This window comes from Molothrus aeneus, chromosome 3, assembly GCF_037042795.1.
Source record: "Molothrus aeneus isolate 106 chromosome 3, BPBGC_Maene_1.0, whole genome shotgun sequence".
In the NCBI taxonomy this organism is placed as follows: domain Eukaryota; kingdom Metazoa; phylum Chordata; class Aves; order Passeriformes; family Icteridae; genus Molothrus; species Molothrus aeneus.
This window is the reverse complement of record NC_089648.1, coordinates 61,593,188-61,614,291: the sequence shown is the minus strand read 5'-3', so window position 1 is coordinate 61,614,291 and position 21,104 is coordinate 61,593,188. Positions and strand designations below refer to the sequence as shown.

Sequence of the window (21,104 nt, the reverse complement as noted above, 5' to 3'; positions counted from 1 at the left end):
AAAAATCAGTTAATACAATGAGCATTTACGTAAGTCCCCAGCTGAGTCCATATTTATACTACTCAGCCAAGACTTTCTGATTCCTTTGGACCAATTCTGTCTGGTAGGGGAGAGTTTTCTAATTTTATAACTAGATGTATGTGGCAAGTCTATGCTTGTTCTAGATTTATTTCTTTGTATTTTAATGCCAAACTCTCCTTTGCTGATGATTTCACTGCATTTCTGTTGGAAGGGTGGTCCTGCAGCTGAGATTGTAAACATAACCTCTCTGTTCTTTTATCTTTCTTGCCATTTCATTAGTGTTCTGGGACAGAACTCAGGTGCCATGGAAGTTTTCTTAATCTTTTTGGTCTAATTTCTTGCTGATCACTACTGACCTGATAGTGATTCTCTGACAATTCTTTTTCTTTTTTTTTTTTTTCCTTCTTTTTACCCCTTAGAGTTTTATAGTTTTATAGTTATCTTTCTGGCTTTTGTTCCCTAGTGCATACATGAGACACAGATCCTGTCTACATTTTAGAATTATCTTTTTCTTCTGACGGTAAAATTACATTTCTTATGCTTTTATTCTTTAAAATGTGATCATACTCTCAAATAACCTCCTGTGGCTTATATATTTGAACATTATCTTATTTACCTAACCTTTCACATGCTTCTTTCTGTTTTGAGACTTTATATCTCTTTGCAGTATTAATACTTCTATCTCCCTTACCCTCTTTGCTTTGGAAGTTCTCTTGTTTGTTCTCCCTATGACTAATACTATGGGATACATTTAAAGTAGAAATAAGGGCAAAGGAATATTTAACAATGTGGAGAGATGAACAAAAAAGAGCAGTGAGATTTGGGCAACTTATTGAAATTTCTTGTAGAAAAAGGACAGCAGATCTTTTTGATGGGACTGTTTCTCTTAAGTATCATCGATGAATGGGGACATATCACCTAAATATTACTGAAGCCTTAGCAGTGCATTTGTTCAACATGTTCTGAACAAGGCTGGGGAAAAATAAATTACTGTATCTATTTAATAATTTCCAGAGTGATTGTCAGGTTTGGCAATAAGTGTTTATATGTAAAGTTGTCCAGTGGTTTCCATTACAGAACCTTGATATTTAACCACTTTTATGAACTGGCTACATTTAAACACTTCAACCTAAAGTTTTTCCAAAATCTATTTATTATTTTTACCATTAAAGTGACTCAGTCTTCTGATCATCTAGATCGAGGGAACTAAAAGCAAACAAACAAAATTAGAAAAGGTTTGGTTGGTTTTTTTGTTTGTTTGTTTGTTTTGACAACCACTATACAAATATGTTCTAGTACTTTTCTAGTACTTTCTTGCAAAGTCAGTGTGACATTTGACATAGTAAAAAAGAGGGAAGAGATGCCACAGAGCATCATTTCAGGCTGTCTCTTGTCCACATTACAAATTCAGATAGATTTGTTGGAATGGGCAGTGATTTCAAATCAGGGGATGGCAACAAACTCTAGGCAGGAGAGCCAGAATGCAGCCATCCACCCTGCAACTGAGCCACAGTGCTGAGGGAGCAGGCTTTGCTTTTGCTGAACAAAGGCATGAACCCTGGGGGCTACTCAGGCCCTTACTCAACCCATGCCTCTCCTGGCTCAGGCAACTGGCACCTTTGTAGAAGGGAGAACAAAGAGGACCAGTTTTCTTCATGCCTGTGGTGAGGGGCAGAGGCAGGAAGCCATCATTCAGTTTGGGGAAAGAGGAAAGGGCAGAACACAGAAGTCTCTAGTTCATATAACTGTGGGTGGTGGGCTGTTGCCTTCTGTCATTTTGTTGTCTTGATTGGCACAGTTTTGTTTTGAGAGGCTGAGAGTCTCTAATGGCTCACATGTTGATCAACATCTCTGTGTAACAGTGGTTTTGGGATTCTTTTTGTTTTCAATGTGTCCTTTAAACAGCATAGAGGTATTTATACCTATGTATTAACAGCAAACTCACCTGGGAGCTATTATCAGCTCATGTGGAAGACAGTGCTCATCACACAATATTAACTGTGGCTACTTGACTGCATAACACTCACTATTCACAGTGAAAGTGCAGCTGAGAAAATGCTTACACATACACTTTTTCAAGCACTGGAACAAGAATCTATTAAAGCTGCAAATGGGGCATCCAAGACCGAGAAACTTCCAAAACTGACGGTGCCTCTGTGACCTTTATTTAGCCACCTGTGTTTTTGAATTATGCCACAGTCCTTAATTGTGTGATCAAAGTGAGCATCTCCTTATTAGTGCACAACATGGTTTTCTGGCACTGGTAATGAATAACATGGCTGCCTTCAGCACCCCAGACTCATTTGTGGCAGAAATTTCTTATCTCTAACATGAGACTAATAACTATTATCCTGCCCAGCCAGTGCTTTAGAAAGGTAATCCATGCTTAAGATGCACTCAGAAGCTACAGTAAGTCAGCTAGCCTAAGAAAATCCAACAAACAGGTGAATTTGGATGATATTCAATAATAAAGCACAAATATGGGCTGGGTGATGAAGGCAAAAAGAAATGTTAAACAGCAACATCCAGTGAACCTCTACTGTGATACATGAAAAAAAACATTGGATGTTGCTGTAAATTATCATGGGTAATTTTTCATTCTTTTATAATTTTTCCAGGACTTTACCTTGGCTTGTTTTTATTCTTGGAAATATCTTCTTCTTTTCCTTTTTCTTTATTTTTTTCTTTGTATAGAATACATTTTGTGCTTGGACAGAAATATAATTTTGAAATATCCAAGCAATCAGGCCAGCAGAATATTCTAATTTAATTCAAGCATGAAATATAAGCCTGAACTTTAGCTTGCATTGATACAAGATTTTACAATGGCCACAAAATTATCTTGATGATTTTGAAACAGCAGCAATTAGAAAATGGCATTATTTTCCTACTGGATGTTTTAGTACTTATTTCCATGTACCCGGTGGAGTATGCACTCTTTCTGGCACTTTGAAATGAAGTTGGAGAGCAGGAGAAACCCATTCAATTTTCATTATAACTTCCAGAATTTGGAATAATTCAGTCTGGTCGCTTAAAAACCCAATGCTTTTCCAAGCACATTTATCAGTTTGTCATTCTGTTGTCTCCTGTCATAAAACTGTCATCACAGTCTCTCTGATGTGGCAGTGCTGGGGGCACTGGCAAAGGTTCTTGGCTCAGCCATGCTCAGATTTTGCATGGCAAGTTGTGCTGCTCCAGTGAAAGTCACGTGGCTCTACTGCCTCAATGTGGAAGCTACCATGCCTTTCATTGCTAATGTCATCGACTGCCATCTTGACATCTGGATATATTCCCACCCCATTTGAAGTATCAGCTCTGTATTCCCCCTCACTGTTGACCTTTCTTACCTTCTTATAGTTTTTTGAGCTATCATCCTTTCAACAACCTGCTATTTTTACTTTTTCTGAAAAGTGCTGGGAAAGGATCTGTGAAGCACTGAGTGTTTATCAAAATAATGTGTATACTTTTCTATCTGAGCTGTGCATAGGTCATAATGCCAAGAAAGATATGTAAGAATCAAAGAAACTGAAGAAAAGCTGGGTTGGAAAAAAAACATTTTACCAAATATCCCTCTAAAAGTGAAGCAAAGTTCTGCAATCTGATGTTTCAAGGCAACTCACAGTTGCACTGTTAGTTTTCTTGACTACATTTGCTGTATCTCCTAATGTTCTTATATCAGAAATTATGCTGCAATTGATTGTATTTATGATACACGATGAGCTCATATGCATCTTGTACACTGAAAGTCAATTTAATTTCCTTATCATGTTTTTCTCAAGAATTTTTTTAAGACTTGTTTAATTTAAAGTTTAAATAATCTTCTTAGATTCCAATTTGCTGAGTTAGGAGTGTTATAAGAAAAATATGAGGTCTAGCCTTAGATTGAAATAATATCTCCTCTGAACAATGGTCCCGAAAACAAAACCAACAAATTATGCTTAAATTTCTGTCGGAATTGTGTGCCATATCTTTAGGATGAACTAGGATTATTCTTCTATCTCAGCTCTATGATTTCATATAATAATTTGTTTGCTTTCCTCTCAATCTAATCCAATTCCATTTGCAAAGCTTTCCTGGTTTCAAATTCTGTAAAATGGGATGAGTCTGTATTTTTGCCTTATTTTTTTCCTTTGAATTAGAGGCATATGGTGCACAATACTTAAACTATACTCACAACCTGCCCTACTCTCATTTTATTTCATAGTGGCTTTGTTCATCAGTGTCTTATCTGCTTTTATTCTGTTTCACTCCCAGTACCATATTTTTCTTTGTAAAAGAGGTACAAAAATGGTGATGGCAAGACCCATTTTCAGTGAGTGAAAAAAGAAGAAAAAAAAGCACAAAGACAGTTTATTAGTATCTCAGCTCTAGCATTTCTTCCTACAAAAGAAATGGCACTTTTGTGGCTATACAGGCTACCCATGTAAAACCTTTTTTTGGCACCTCTGTGTACTGAAACCGTCCAACTAGCTGATAAGCAGGCACCATGCCACCAAAGCAGATGGGCATAGCTGCAGAGAGCCAAAAGACAATGTATGTGCATCAAGTGTGGATGTTGGTGGCAGGCTTCCCAGTCAGTGATGTCTTAACGATTAAATGTCTCGAGTTTTTTGCATCTGTAGTTACAGAGATGCCAGCCTTACTTCTGAATGGTGTTTGAGATTTTTCCTCCTGGTTTGTTTATAAATTATAGGGAATTTTTTGTGAATGCTTGACCTAGAAGATACTTGGAACAAGAGGGTTAGCAGTAAAGGAAATAGTAGCAATAACTTTCCTCAGCCCTAAACAGCTGGATGTTCCCTCCCAAAATTAAGCAAACAAAAATTCCAGAAAGTGATAGTGTTTTTCAGGGTATTTGAGATATGCAGAGGAGAGAAGTAACAGGCACTTTAAGCGAAAGAAAATCAAATACAATCAGAGATACACATTTACTATAATATTACCAATAAAAGGATTTGGAGGTGATGCCATGAAAGAAACACTCTCAAAGGCATGAATAAAGAACAATATGCTATTCTTTGATCATATCACATTTAGGGAAATAGAATTTGACCAGTCTATGTATATTAAGAGGGCTGGACCACAACATTATCTGATTTCATTTCTAGTTTCTTCTCAGAACTGCAAAAACCTAGGGCATGGAATATTTTTAACTGAAGTTTTTTTGATGCCAGTTGAGAGAGAAGGGAAAGGCAGTTTCCCTAATATCATCTAAGACAAGGAACTTTCTTTGTTTCCTGAGTGATACAGAGCAAACTTGCACACAGAGTCAGGTATAAACCTCCTTGAGGAAGGCCCTAATGCATTCAATGAGCAAACAAAGTGTAATGTGTTTTGGTGATTTGAGAAAAAATCAGAGATTGATTGATTGATAAAGAAAATGCTTTTAAAATAGTACTTCATTTGAATATATGCAATCTGGTTTCAACACAAAATGATTTTTTTTTAGACAAACATAGTCCTAAATCTCTCTGAAGAAACTATAAAATTAAATCCATTTTGTATTTTATCCCCTGGAAGTGATGTTTGTGTATCTACATTCATTGTTAAAACTTCAAATTCCTCTTTTGTTTAATTCAATACATTCAGGATTGAAAAAGACTGAGAAAAAAACATGTTGTATTAAAAAATACTGATCTTGTCAATCAGGCAGTCTTGCCTATCAGATTTACTAGAAGGGAATAAAGGAATTGGAAGATTATTCTTTGTCTTCTCTTCCTTGGCTGTGGCTCATTAGATTCACTCCCAGAGTCCATCCCACAGAAGTGGGAGCAGTGATGCTCTCGCAGGTAGGCACCCCCTATACAAGGAAAATGTGTCTGTTCCATGAGGCTGGGTTTTCTGCCTCCTGAATTTGACTTTCTCTCCTCCAGCTACCTTAACCTCCTGAACAAAATTTAGTCTGTCTCTATGGCGTGGCTGGCTGGAAACACTCTGCAGATCCAGTTCCTGTGGGTTATCGCCAAAGAATGGGAGGTGACCTTGGCCATTGACTGCTACTCTGAAAGCCTCCCAAAACAGAGTTGCCAGCCAGTGACTTTGAAGGTCTGTGTGCTCCATTCTGCAACTCAGAAACACAAAGTCGTCTAGTGTCTTAGCCATGTCCCGAGTTTTTTCCAAAATTTTGGAGTGGTCTAAGGAATTTCTTAAAAATTGTGCTGCAAAAAACAGTTTGGAGAGAGGCAAGAAAAAATTTGATGGTCCTCATTTATTTTTCCTGTAGTAAATCTTCAGTTAACATTATATCTGCTTTGGAATATGACCATTAAAGACCACACTCAAAGCTCTTTGGACTCAACCACCAGAATCCTCATGACTTTGTCTGCTAAGGAATTAAGCCAAAGAAAACTGAAGGAGGAAAACAATACCTGGGAAGCTGAATAAAACCATCTCAATTTATCAAAAAGATGTTATTGTAAATGGCTTAGTTTTAGTTTTAGCAAGCATTTCAGTATATTCTCTGAGGAGGATGGATTCCCTTTATAAATAGTTGTAGTTGGCACTCAAATACTGAGGCATCAATAAAAGAATCTAAATAAATGTCAGTAGACTTCTGTTCCTAGCAACAGTAGCTATTGATTTTAATTTTTGCACTCTGTTAAAAATGAACATTGAAAGAATTCTGATTGTCCTGATTTGTATTTTTAATCGAGAATTCAAACGGGAACAGCTGCTAAACGTTCCATTAAAATAAACTGTTCAATGACTGAATTATAATCAAGATTTTTCTTTTTGGGTGTTTCTGAAAAGCCCAGAGACACCAAGGAAACAGTCAATACATGTCTAGTTCCATCAATTGCTAACGTCTGAAGCAAATTACTGCTTTCCACTTTTCCAGTGAGAAGCCCTTCTCATTAGATTACAGTGAGGTTATGTGTCTTAGGTTTATTTTAGCTGACAAGAACACCTTTTCTTCCTCACTGCACATTGCCCAGCTCAAACTGGAGGAAGTGAAAGTATTCCTGCTGAGGGCTGGCCACTCAGCAGAACAGGCAGATTCCACCTAGGACTGCCTCAGGCTGAAAAGGGCTGGGAGAAGTGGTCCCAGCTGGTGAGCCTGGCTTACCCTGGGTGGAATGCAGGGATGTGGCAAGGTGAGCACAGCCCAGAGCCCACGTGGAGGAGCACTGCTGCCCTGCCAGGGGCTGGGCCATCAGTGTGGCCTCCTGCACTGGCACCCTCAGCAGCGCCTCTCAGTAGAGTGGTCCTTGCCCTGGACTGAGCAATGGCAAGTAACAGGCAACCTCACTTCTTGGCAAGGGAGTATTCACATATTCTGCAGAAAAGCAGTTACATAATCCTCTTGAGCACGTTTTCAAATATTTCTTAACAACTGAGGCAAACTTGTACATATAAAACCATTCTGCCACCTATCCCTTTTCATGCTAAATCTGTGGAATTTTTTTATTCTTTTTTTTCTATTTTGCCATGTCGTAATTCCATAATAGTATTGACTCTTAGATTAAGTCTGATAAAGCAGTTTATAATATCCAATGATCTTCTTCATGTTTCTTTTTCATTGGTAATTAATTGGTAAAATGTTCTGGGGAGCCACAAATTACAGTGGAATTTTGCCACAACAATTTCTGCAACTTTCCCCTAAGATTTCTTACAACAAATATATCCATCAGTGACAGTTTAGATTCATGTGAATGCAATTTCTACACTGATAACTATGTATTATCTCTAAGGAAATCCAGGTTTTGAAATTCTTAGTATTTTAGGAGTGTTCTAGAAGGTAGGGTTTGAAAAAAATATTTCAAAATATTTCTAGCACTAATTGAAGAACCAAATCACAAAATCACATCATTTTCATTTCTATATTTTTTTTCCTATGTCAACTTTAATATAAATTTAACAGCTGATTAGAACTGGTCAAAAATAATGTAATTTCAAAGCCATTATTTCAGGTTTTTATTTCTTGAACAGCATTGATTTCTACTGCTAGTAGCTCTTGAAGTATATCCGGTAGATTAATATTGGAATTGAAGCAGAAAGGTTAAAAAACGTTCAAAGCAATGCTATTTTAAGGTTGACTGTTGTGTAACCAGCTCAAGTTATGTCTTGAAATACAGAGATATAACAAGAATTCTGTTATAAAGAAAGTGTTTTGAGTTCTATTTAAATGAGAACTATCATTTCCTGTTACTTACATTTAATTAGTAATTTCTAATTTGAGAGACTTTATAATCTGTTCTACAAACAAAAGAGTACTGAAAAAATATGGAAATAATAAGAGGAAAAATATCAGTCCATCTGTGAATGTATGTATGTATATTCATGTGTTTGCAGCTGGTTGGATATGTACTGTGTTGCAGTACACTGAGTATTCAGATATTTGAATTTACTTCCTGCTGATAAATGTTTCACAGCAAAGATGTGATCAAAAGATATACAGGAATTGATAGATGAGTGAAGCCAAACCAATTAAATTTCTACTGCCATGTCAAAAGATAAAATAAATATGTCCTGTTAAAATTTCTGCCTTACCTTACTTTATACGTTAAGTGCACTTTTGTTAAAAAGCTCAACAATTGTAACATACTGATGCACAAGAAACCTCAATCCCCACCAAACTCCCCCCCAAAACAAAACAATGAAACAAACAAAAAACAAAACAAAACCAAAAACAATAAACAACCAAAAAAAAAAAAGACCAACCAAGACAATAAGAAATATTTTAAATGAAAAGAAGAAAGTTTCTTTGCTCCTCTTTTGGAAGAAGAATGGCAGAAATATTTTTTTTTTAAAGAAAACTTATTTTTAAAAGTAACTTCTTAGTTCCGGAGTACTTTCACCTGGGGAGCCAGACTATTTGTAGCTCCCTATTGTAACTGACTGAACAGTGCGACAGAGCTACAAGGTAAACTAAGTTCTTCTGCATTTTGGCCATTCACCCTTCTAGCATCATATTGAAAGAAATTTTTGGTATCATTTGTAAGAATAGAGTGACTACACGGAGAAAATGTTATGTATCTTCCTTAGGAAACCTGTATGAGTGGGCTGATGTATCTCCAGAGTTGTTTGTGGTTTCTTGGAATGGAAGTTTGTCATTTAGTGTTGTGCGTTATATCTTCAGTGGTGTAGTTGGACACCAGTTTAGAAGCTGAAGGACAAATGAATGTGATGCAATACTGAAAACCACTTTTCTCAATCTTTTGCACTAAAACCGAAAGAGCTATGAATCCAAGAAACAGGAAATTAACAAATTAACAGAAAATTAATAAATTAATTATTCAAACTTAAGCATTAATGGACCATCAGGAAGTGTAGGATATAAACAAGAGTAGTCCTCAGAACATGTCTCTTCACCAGTCCATCAGTGATATTTTACCCTTGTGAAGTTTAAATTACTTTGGTATTTTTGTTTATGTGGGGAAAAAGAAGGAGTATATATCTGCATAGTGCAGTGTTACTATCTTATTCTTTATGTTACCAGTGCAAGATTTTTAATGGGCTCTGTGACACTGGGAATTTCACCTCTGAAAAGTTTGGCTTTCCAAGCAGCAAGGGTAGAGTGATCAGTGTCAGACACTGGGAAATGAACCGAGCCCTGAAAGTGCCTTTCCTCTGAATTGAGTATAATGGAATCTAGATGCTGCTCAGAGGAGGACATCTGCATTGCAGACATCTAAATGTGGGCAGATGGATAGTACTCTGACAGTAATGTGCTTTGTAGAAATTCAACTTATTTTATGCAAAAGGAGTTGGAGCCATGTCTTCAGAACAAAAAGCAAATCTCTGCTGTGCTTTCTGTTCCCAGCATAATTCTGGCACAAAGAAGAGGGAACAAAACAGAAGCAGCCAAAAGACAGAAGAAGCCCAGTGATTCCCACTCAAGCTAGAATCCCTTGGCTATGAGTAGATTGAGGGCTGACTGCACATCATATCAATATACTGGGCCCTGGGCTGTGCCTTTATCCATTTATGACCTGACCAGAATGTGCCTCAACTTTTCTCCTGTCTTTTATGCTTACGAATCCTTCTCATGCACATCAAGGGGAAAGTAGAGTTAATAAATAACATAAAATCAGAGTTTATAACTGAGTTCAAGGAACTTGAAAGTTTGTACATAGCCACGGAGTTCATGGAAGCCTCTGGAACGAAATTTTAAGCAGCATTTGCTTTGTATCTGCAAGCACTGATTGCTCAAGAGGAAAAAAACCATTCCAACAGCAATTTTGTCTTTGGTAGTGACCAGTTCTGATACACATGATAGTTCAGCGTCCTTCAGTCAGTCTTGGTAGAGGATACTAATTATTAAAGTATAATGACAAGGAAATAAAATATCAGGCAGATTTTTTTTTTATCTGAGGGAACAAAGGAAAAGAGAAAAAAATACATAAATGTGTGACTGATAAAAGACTGAAGAGTCAAGGAATCACAATGCCAATGGGTAAAAAAATTCCCTGATAAAGACAACTAGACTGTCATTGCAATTTGAGACAGAAAACTACAGCAACTCAAAATGGATGCTACAGAATCAATTCATATTTGCTTAGAAGCAGATGCTCACAAGAATGGACAGTACTCTGATACTATAGCCATGATTAAAAATAAATGAAAAAAAAAAGCCTAGCAAGAAATATCTAAGTCTTAATGATAGGAAGACTTCAGCGAAGCAAAACTAGTGGAAGCTGCATGCTGTGACAGTCAACAAGCAATGAAAAAAATCCAGAGAATTATGTCATTCTGCAAGAGCTTCCCAGTACATTCAGGAATATCAATGAACATTTATTGAAGTTGAACTGGTTGCACAAAGTCCTCTGCTGCCAGGAATATTATTTTTTGTCAAGACTACTGGTTTTGGCCCTGAGCTCTCTTCAAGTGGGGCCTGTAGATAACATCTGGGCAGGGAAGACTTTCATCTGAATTATTAAAAGCAGAACACAGTCGGTCTTTGGTCCTCATACATTCAATCACTGAATCTCTGCTGGGTGAGAATTTGACTTCAGATTCCTCTTTGGAGTTAGGCTGTGGTTTCTGATCCTGCTCTACACTGGAAGCTTCCTGCTGATGTGTGACCCCTGCTGGGTTCTAGAACTGGGCTCTCCACCATGTTGTGCTGCCCATAGCCTCATCAGCTCTCCAGGAAAAGCCCCAGGCAATGGGAATAGGAAGGAAACAGCAGAATGCACAAAGCAGATGAAATCAGAGATGGTGCCTACTAAGCAGCCACGTGAAGTCCCACTGTAGAATGATGTCCTTTCTGCTTCAGATGGACTTCTCACAGGGGAACCTAGAGGATTCTCTCAGTTCCAGCCATATGGAAACAAGGGGAAGATATAGTATATGGATGCCAAGTATTCAGAATTTCACTTTTTTTCATATTTGCTGGGGAAGAGATAGGCTTGAAAATTGTATTTCTAAGTGCTATATCTTCATAGACTGGGGAAATTAGGGGGAAAAGCATTAGAAACAAAGATAATTATATTGTAAACAGTTCTTACTGCATTACTGGAAAGTCATGTTCTTCCCAGATATGCTGGACTCTAGATAATCTTTGAACAGCTCAAGTACTGTTGTCCAGATAGCATAAATAATCACATATTTAATGACTGTGGTAAATGTACTAATTATAATTTTAGAAATTCCTTCCGTTTCTTTTTTCTGAATATAGCACAGAAGGATCTTGAGGAATATTTTCAGATTTGGAAGAATGTAAAACTAAAATTGTGTAGATTTCTAAAAATAAAATAAATAGCAAATCATTAATGACAAGGACAATTCAATTGCTTTGAATTTCCACAATGTAGGTCTCAGCCCTTGTATCCCCCAGAAAAATGTGTTTGTAACTGACTCACATATCAGAAAAGAATTTGGAAGCAAGAGAAATGCCATGTAAAGTTCTTTGGAAAAAAAAATTAATTATTTAATTTTAAATACTCATAGCTATCAGAGTTCCTGACTATTTATGCTCAAAAGGTAGGGGACATATTTCTCCTTCAGGCAAAGCGTGACAAGAGTATTAGATGTGAGCTCTGCTGACCATGTTTATATCAAAGGCAGTTGTGGCCTACCTGAACATTTGCTTCTTGTGCCCTTGTGATCATTTTTTCCATTTGGCTTTCGCATTAAGTGAAGTGATTTAATTTCTTTGACCTCCAGTTTCCCTGTTAGTAAACTGGAGATAATGTGACTTAGCCAACTTTGACAGAAGTATGAAGAGAAATGTATATGTTCTCAGTACTGGTTCAGGTATTTTAATATCTCAGTTTTCAATTCCCCAAGAAAAAAACCCCATCCTATATTTACTTGTGATGGTTCACAGTGAATGTAACTACACAGTATCAATGAATCATGAAATACCTAATTCTTCTCAAAATTCTTTGCAGTGGGTTATAAATTCACGTTTACTATTCAAGTCTTCAGTCTTAACCCAGTTGTACCTCTTTCCAGTGTGGATCTCCATAAAAATAATAAGCTTCATTGTCACTGCTGTGCCCCTTCTTAGTATCTCCTGCTTGGTCAAGTGTGTATTCATCAAAGTTCTTGTCTCGCTGTTATGTGATTGCTGTAGCATTGTGGTGGCTTCTGTCAGATAATGCAGTTGTCTTGAACTCCCATATATAAGAAAAAAATACAGCTGTAGCCCTTTGAAGAACTCTTATAAAATGTGCTTCTAATTAGATACATATAATAGAGAGTGCCAGGGGGATTTGTTCACTGTCACAGACCTTCAGTGCTGAATTCAACTATTTGCTGAAGCACATAGAAAACAAGAGGCATTTATGACTGCATGTGATGCAGAGATAAGAGATGAGCTACATCTGAAGTCTCTGAAATAAGAAGCAATGGGAAGCAGAAACATCCATTTATTTCAAGACAACTAAACTCAGTGTTTATCCATTGAATTCAGGTAACAAGCACTTAATACAGCATTTCAAAAGGAAGAAGTTTAAAACATACTTTTAAAAGACACTTTTAGCCTTATCTGTAGTCCAATAATGAGACATTCTTGTTAATGAGTTTCTCTAAATGGCAGACAAATGTGTCCATTTTTTGGTGATAAATTAGCAGTAAAAAAGAAAAGTTTTGTTTCTTCATATAATAAGGTTCTCTGCTGGCACAAGAAGTTCCAAAGTTCCTTGGAGGCTTCTGTTGAATGTCCTGTGCACGTTGAGCTTTTTAATCACTGTTGCTTACTTCCAATGCTAGATGTGCCATGAACAGCCGACATAATGAAACCTGGTTTCCAGTGTCTCTCTCCCATATTTTCCCCCTTCTTGTTGACTGATAAATGATGATTTTGTAAGTCCTTCTCTGTATAAGGACTTAATAGTTTCTATTCCCATTTGTATGCTCATTTTCCTGAAACCTTTGTCTTCCAATCTTCTTGTATTCTTTTGTCCAATTTGCTTAGAATTTTTCTGGAGCACAAAAATTTTTCACGCAAACAGAAATTGCACATTTTGTATTTTTAAGAAACCAACCTAAGTGCAGTGTTTAGAATTTTCACTATAAGGAATCCAGTTATCTTCACATGTCAGGAGTGTTTTTATGATCTACATAAGAATATATAACATTACAGTATTACAATAATTGGCAAAACCCAACAAGTTAAAATGCTGCAAAGTTGGTTAACAAAGCCAAATTAGGGTTTTTGAATCTAAATTGATGTTTTCTTCTCTTTTTTGTAATTATAAATCTTCATGTTACATGTGAAGAGGTGTGTACTGCGAGAAAGTTACAGGAAAATTAAATGCTTAATATGTTCAGTGTCTCAAAGTTTTGTTTAAAAAAATGAATTTGTTAAGACTCTCCAGCTGAACAAGGTTCCTATTTTCCAAAGTTTTATTAGCAGCCTGCATTCAAAGTGTAGATGTGGATTAGCTGGGTCATCTCTGGAGATATTCTGACCTCAGCTGGATAAATCCCTGCATAACTTGATCCATGCTGGTTGTGCCTTGAGCAGAGATTGGACCAGGTGACCTCCAGAGAGTTCACCTGACCTGAATAAATCTGCAATCTGTGACCAGAAAGAGCTAACCTATAAAGTATATGTAATCTGTATGCTTTAAATTACCTGAAATTACTTCTGTATAAAGCAATTCAAGCATTTATAGCTGTGTTAGCTTCCATTAAATCAAACCTATTTTTATCATAACTTTTTAAAATCTGAACTAATAGCTAGGCTGGCTGGAAATTATTTTGTTATCTCTAAAAAAAAATTTGAACAGGTCTAAATTTTGGTTGTATTGGATATAGTCTAACTTTAAATTCTGGGAAATGGCAGAATTGTTTTATTTTCACAGTAGCTAGTAAATTAGGTTGAAAATGGCATGTTGAATAATGGATAGTGTAATGGAGAACATCACTTGCAAGAGGAATGCAAGAAGAATCCTGCATATGTTGTTACTGAAAGAAGAGAAAGAGATTGTCATTCATGACAAACAGTAGTTTATAATGTATTTTTTTTTTATATGGAATGGATGGTATACAGTCCAAAATATAGTCTGCTATAGTTCAGAATGTGAACTCTTGGAGGTTTGCAGAAAATAGGCCTTCCTGATTTGGAAAAGGAACTATCAACATGTAATCAGTATGGTCTGGAGAAAAGGCTAAAAAACATAAAGAGTAAGTCTGTAGATACTTGTGAGAAGTGGGGTGGTGTTATAAAAGGAGAAAGCAGCTCTCAGCTATAGCAGGTAGGGAATGGTGTCCCATCGCTGTCATATTTCACATGTATGAAAGGCCTTGTGGAAAGAAAAAAACAAACATGCAGAATTGAATTGTGGACCTAGAGAATGGCTACAACAGCCATCAGAAAAACATTTGAAGATCCTGATGTTTATTAGGTGATGGAATAATTTGTCAAGGGAAATTCTTAAACACAAACATCAGATAAGATTAGCAACTGCAGGTCAGCCTTTATTGTACAGGATCTTACAGCCTTACAGCAGGGGAATTTACTTTTCAGTCCTAGCACATAAGGTCTTATGAATACAAAACAGAAGCAGAATAGTGGACAGAAGGAGAGAAAAAGTGTATTCAATTTCTCACATCAGATACATGAATAAGAAGTTTGGCAACTACCAACAAACAGATATTGCTTAAATATGAATGCTTCTCCTATACATTCTAGACAAAAAACAAAAAGAAAAACAAAAAGACCCTAAAGAAAGTGGCAATTTAAAATGTAGTCTGCTTCCTGTAAGTGTTGAATAATAATTATGAACCTTACTTTGGAAGGTCACAAAATTCCCACATATTTTGTTGAAATATTGCAAAAAATAGTGAGATAGATAACTTTTTTTTAGGTTATGTATGCTTGGTTTCTTGAGACTAAATATGAAGTGTTGAAAAAATCCAGGGCTAGTTCAATTATGCTGTTATTTAGTAAGATATAGTCGAATGATCAGGTCTGCATTTCTAATATAATTAATACAATTATATAATAATTACTATTAATAACTAATATAATTGATATTACATGCCTCTCTATTGTAACATTACCCATTTGAACAAAGAAAGAGATACAAATTAGTCTCAAATTAAAATGTCAGATTTATCAACTGTGTGTGAAGATGCAGGTTTTCTGCTGGGACTGACTACTCAGTAGGTCACTAGACACTGTGTCAGGGAAAGGGAAGAATTTATTTGTAATTCTCTCTCATGTGTAACATTTTTGTTCATAGGCACCATACTTATAATCTGATATTTGTCTTGGATTGAGCTAATGAACTAAATTTACCTCAGCTGAGTGGAATTGTTAATTCTGTTTCTCTCTTCCTCCCTACAGTATGCTGTCTGGCTGGTCCTTTGGGTTACATGGAACGTGTTTGTTATCTGCTTCTATTTGGAGGCTGGAGACCTTTCAAAGGTAGTTGGATACATTTAAGCCATCAACTCTTTGTTAACATGCCCAGGCTGTGCTCTGTTTTACTCATTCTTTTAGTGTTACCTAAATGAATTTCGTAGTATGATGTAAATTTGGAATATTCTGGGTATGTTAGAAACTTTTAAACCAGACAGTAATGAGTGTATACACTCTGATGCCCACAGCAATAATTGTATATATTTTTTAAAAGAAAATTACCTCTTTTTGTCCCCCTCAGTAGCCCTGCAATGCAAATTCCACCCATGTGAGAGACATTAATTAATGGTTTCATGAATAAAAAACATTGCCATCTCAGGAGCAAACAAATGTTTATTGTACCTTTTAGCTTGCTGTTACTTAGCTGGATTCCTTTCAGGGGTCTTATACATAGTATAATAGTTGTAAAACAAGGGGTTTTCCATTAAATTAAAGATGTAAATTGAGGTGCCAGAACAGGTTGCCATTTGGCTTCATCAGTGTTTATGCTTCTGGTATGAATTTTTCCTGGAACACTTATACATAGTAAAAATCTACAGAAAAAATATATTTTCCTAAGAAAGATATATTTATAGAGTTTTATTGACAGTGTGATAATGCATAAAGTGGCAGTTGGTAATGGCCTCATACCAACACTCCTACTTTCCAAGGTGTTCCCAGAAAGCTGGCAATTTGTGGGATAAAAGATTAGCAGTGGCAACAATTTTTTTTAGGGTAATATGCTTCAATTGAGTCCAGTTATTGCTGAATTATGCTCACATTACCATGAACTGACCATCAAGAATCCCTCATGTCAAACACATCACATTGTCTTCTTGACTCAGATTTTAATTTTTTTACCTGATTATAGGGAGTTTAGGCCAACTGTAAGTTACAGATATTATCCTCTGATCCTTTGTGAGTTACTGATACCTTTTTATGCAGAAGGTTAAACACAATTATAGGAAGAATAAATGAGGCAGAGATACATCCTTGCATGTTGTTTCTTTCAAATCACACCCAAAGTACAAAAACTACTAGAGATAAGGTATTTCATCCCCATCTATTCTGTTTCTTCAAAGATGCTGACTTCAAAAGGATCAAAATTTCATTTCCTTAGGGTGTAAAGTAATTTTCTGCAGGTAAAACGTTACCCTTTCCGGGTTTTATACTTTCAGACAGGCCAAATCTCATTAAAAGCTTGGCAAAAACAGCAAATAAAATGACTTGCATATATTATCTTTTATTTGGTCAAAATTCTTTCTTTGTTGCCAGGAGAACTAAGATACAAAACAAACCTGGCACCTGTTGTACAATCATACTCTACCCAATCCACCCTCTTTCCACCTGCTTGTTTCAGCCACCTGCATTCCTAAACTTGTAAATGTTGGGATGCTTATCCTGCCCCAGGAAGTGAATGGGGGTGGGAAAAATGGAGGAAGGAAAAGTAGCTGTTTAAGCACAGGATATAAAAACAGGGTAAGGACACAAATAAGTGCTGGTTGGAAATAAAATAGGCCAAAAATAGTACCTAAACCTTGAAATTATTTTTTTCCTGAAGTCATCATCTAGAATGTTTCCCAAACAGTCATAGGGTTCAGCTCTATATGAATGCAGTTTAATCTTTTATTTGGTATCTAGAGGTATTATTTGCTCCAGTGATATGATCTGCCTTGAAATACCCAGTAGAATATTCTTTCCACTTCAATTGGCTTTCAGAGCACCAGAATTGGTAAAGAGAGAGAAAAGAAAAAGTTCAGAGAAAAATGGATTTAAAAAAATGGTAGAGATCAACTCATTATCCAGAAAAGATCTAATTCACATGTGGGGCATCATTCTCCTCTCCTTTTCAACTCAAATGCTATGTCAAGACTTCCCCACATGGGAAATATACTAGAAGATCTAGTGCTTGGAAATATACATCTAATGCAAAGACACCCCACTGTTCAGGTTGATAGAACATACCCCCCCGTTCTAGATCCTTCAGAGGCTCTGACTGTTTTACACATGTAGGCATCTTACAGAATAGATCATTTCAAGTGTAATGTTTCTCAGGCCTACTCATAAATCTTGCACTGAATCTTCTTTATTATTTATATTTTCATCTGGGAATAACTGCAATTTTAAATCTGTGGTGATAAACCTGGGTATTTTCTTTGTTTGAAATGGTATGTAGAATCTTGAGAAAAGCTCTAGGTCTGAACTAGTGCTAAATAGAGAATAAAAAACAACCTTTAAGCAAGTACCATAGGGATGCCTCTGAGATTGTAAACCATGAGAGAGGATCCTGTGCAGCATGGCTTTAAGAATTAATAGGTTAAAATTACAACCTAATAACAGTTCAGATTGGTATAGTTTATTTTTATATGTATTATTTATAGCTTGCTACAAAATAAAATAGAGAGAAGGCAGGGGTTTTTTTCCAAAGTTTTAAGAAAGCTTTTATTCTATGTGTACAACAATTTTTCCATCATCACCTGCTGAGAAAATGGAGAGGACATATTTCAATTGTTAATATACTTATTTTACTTGTGGGGGTGGAGGTCATGACATTTTTACAGCTTCTCCTTATTATACTGAAACAGGTCTGTAAAGACTCAGAAATTTTCAGAACAATGAGATAAGCATCTCTAAAGAGACTGAGGAGATTCAAGGACTATTTGTGAACATCCATGTAAATCTGTTTGCATTATACACCTTTACAATCATAGCTATCTTGTGAAAAATGGTGTCACACCAAGTATTTTCTGTCCTTGAGGCACAGTTATCTTTGCTGAAACTCTATCACAGCAAGATGGAATATTTATGGCTTTGTAAGTATGGTTTGTAACAAAGAGGAAGTACAATCTCTTATTCTTAACCTTGATTTTTTATGTAGATCTGTGAATAAATGCCTAGAAAACCCACTTCACAGACTTCCTTTTCAGTATTATTCTTCAAAAATATTTAATTAGTTTGTGTGTTGTTTTGCTTAATGGTGACTGCCATACTCTCTATAAGTAGGACTTTAAGGTGTCAGGACTGGTAATATTTATTTTGGCCTGTGGCTAACCAAATGCAGCACATGAAAAGCATAACCTCTTATCTTGAATGAGGCACATCTGAAGTACACTAGTGAAACAAAAAAAAAACCAAAAAAGGAAAACATAATAGAAAGCATTTTTGAGAAAATGTAATATTCCTGTGATTTTTTTAAACCCAGGAAAGTAGACATGGAGATAAATTCAGCTATCTCAGAACAGCAGAAAATACTCATGTGATTAAGAACAGCACTCTTGATTCAAGGCATTTGAAAGCTTCCCCTAATGATGTCTAATGACACCACAAGCAGAAAATAAGCAGAAAAAGAACTATCATAGTCTCATTTTTAGTTTTGAAATGAGTAAACAGTTTTTGCTGAAAGAAACCCTTTCCTGAGGTTGCAGTGGTCCCATCACAAGCGTGGGAGTGGAGACTGTTGCTGTCAGCTGCTGGAACTCAAGGCAGAGGCTGGGTTTGGGGTGCTGGACAAGGGGGACCAGCTGAGCCTCAGCAGCCCTTGCTGCACAGGGTCCCATCCTCGGGTCAGAACTTATGGTTCTCTTTGCATTAAAATCTATTTGTGTGACCAGATCCAAGAATTCTCCTCTCACTCTCGCCTGGCTGAGCTCCGTAATCACTTCACCATAGTCCCCAGAGTACTATGTGAATATAACCAGAAGTACACGTCTGAAAAGCTCCCTTTAACTGTCAAAATTGACTTAGTTTCTATTTTTATTATATTCTTGATGTCTTCCTTATTTACAGAAAAAAATTTATGTTTACTATATTAAATCATTAGGTTGTACTTATTTATTTTTTACACAAAAATTAGATGTTTGAAAGTCAAACAGTCTGACATCAAGAAATGCCAGAATTAAGATTGCTTGACTAAACATGATTTAGGTCTCTTCTACATTCATTTTTACATACCTCTTAATGATGAAGCCACAACTGTGTATTTTTCTTTAATCTCTCTACCACATAGCCTATTTCAGAGATGAAGTTTTGGCAGTTGAGTGAGGCTGACATACTGGATCTTACTCCATATACTGCAGCAGTCAGAAAAAGATAATTACAAAATCTGTAAATTCTGTACTTCAGTTCTGATCTGAAAACATGTAGAATAAGAATATAAAAGGTTAGATACAGAACTCTGGCACCTAAAATGTCTAAGCACAGAAGTGATGCTGTGTACCTAGATCACTGGGTTTAGTCAAACTATCCTTCTGTAGTCAACTCATTATTCATTATACAGGTCCAAGCAACTGTTCTTAATTTTAAAAAAAAAAGGGTTTCTATTTGCATTCAAATCATGTTACTTCCTTTCCTATATTGCTCTGTACTGCAACAGGGGGAACTTGAAAGAATAAGTTTAAAATATGCACTTATTTAAAATTGAAATTGTTAAATATAATGCAAAGAACTGAATTTTCTGTAGTTAATAAAATGTAAACATAAAGGAAAATATGTAATCAGGTTGTTTTCTGCCAGAAGTTTTAAGGGAAATTAAAGGTTTCTGAACTCTTTCTCTCCTACCCACCACAAATAACTGGAAATATAAGATAACTTAGACTTACAAAATCACAGACTTATTCATGCTGGAAGAGCCTCCCAAGGTCACTTAATCTGGTCTCCTGCTCAGAGCAGCACCAACTAAAAAGTTCTATCATGTTGCCCAGAGTTTTAGCCAGTCGAGTTTTGGAAGTCTTCAGGATGGAAGTTTCACAACTTCTCTATTTCTTAACCATTCTCATTGTAAAAAAAAATTTTCCTGATATGCAGCTGAAATTTCCATGACTGCAATTTGTGGCATTGTCTCTTGTTCTGTCACTGTGTGCCTCTAGAAAAGTCATGTTCTACCTTTTCTAACATTCCCTTTAGGCTTTTAAGTGAAGCCGGGTACTTTGGTTTTCTATTTGTTCTTTCTGTAGTTGACTTCCTATTTTCTAACCACAGATAGTTTGCTGCACTTCACAAGGAAAATGCTAGTTATCTTGCAATAAATAATCAGTTCATTTTTCACACTTTTGCCTTACTATGGGAGAAAAATGAAGGGTCTTCGCACAAATGTAAAGCTATATAGTATCTTATGTATATTAGTTGTCCATGTTTGGAAAAAGTAGTAACACATTCAAAAAGAATTAGAGTCCTTTAGTTCAAAGACAATTATGCTAATAGTTAAGTTTCCTTATATTGTATTTAACAAACTACTGACAACCTTGTGTATAAACCCTGCAGTCTAGTAAAATGCTGCAAATATGTACTC

At 36.1% G+C, this 21,104-nt stretch overlaps 1 protein-coding gene across 2 annotated transcripts in view; it reads left to right on the top strand.

Annotated features, from left to right (window-relative positions):
* NKAIN2 (sodium/potassium transporting ATPase interacting 2) overlaps nucleotides 1-21,104 on the top strand; it is a 533,456-nt gene that overhangs the window by 266,392 nt on the left and 245,960 nt on the right. For both annotated transcript variants that reach the window (XM_066547060.1, XM_066547061.1), the window contains exon 3: nucleotides 15,764-15,844. In XM_066547060.1, coding sequence (XP_066403157.1) covers nucleotides 15,764-15,844 — 81 coding nt within the window. The remainder of the gene's footprint in view (nucleotides 1-15,763; nucleotides 15,845-21,104) is intronic.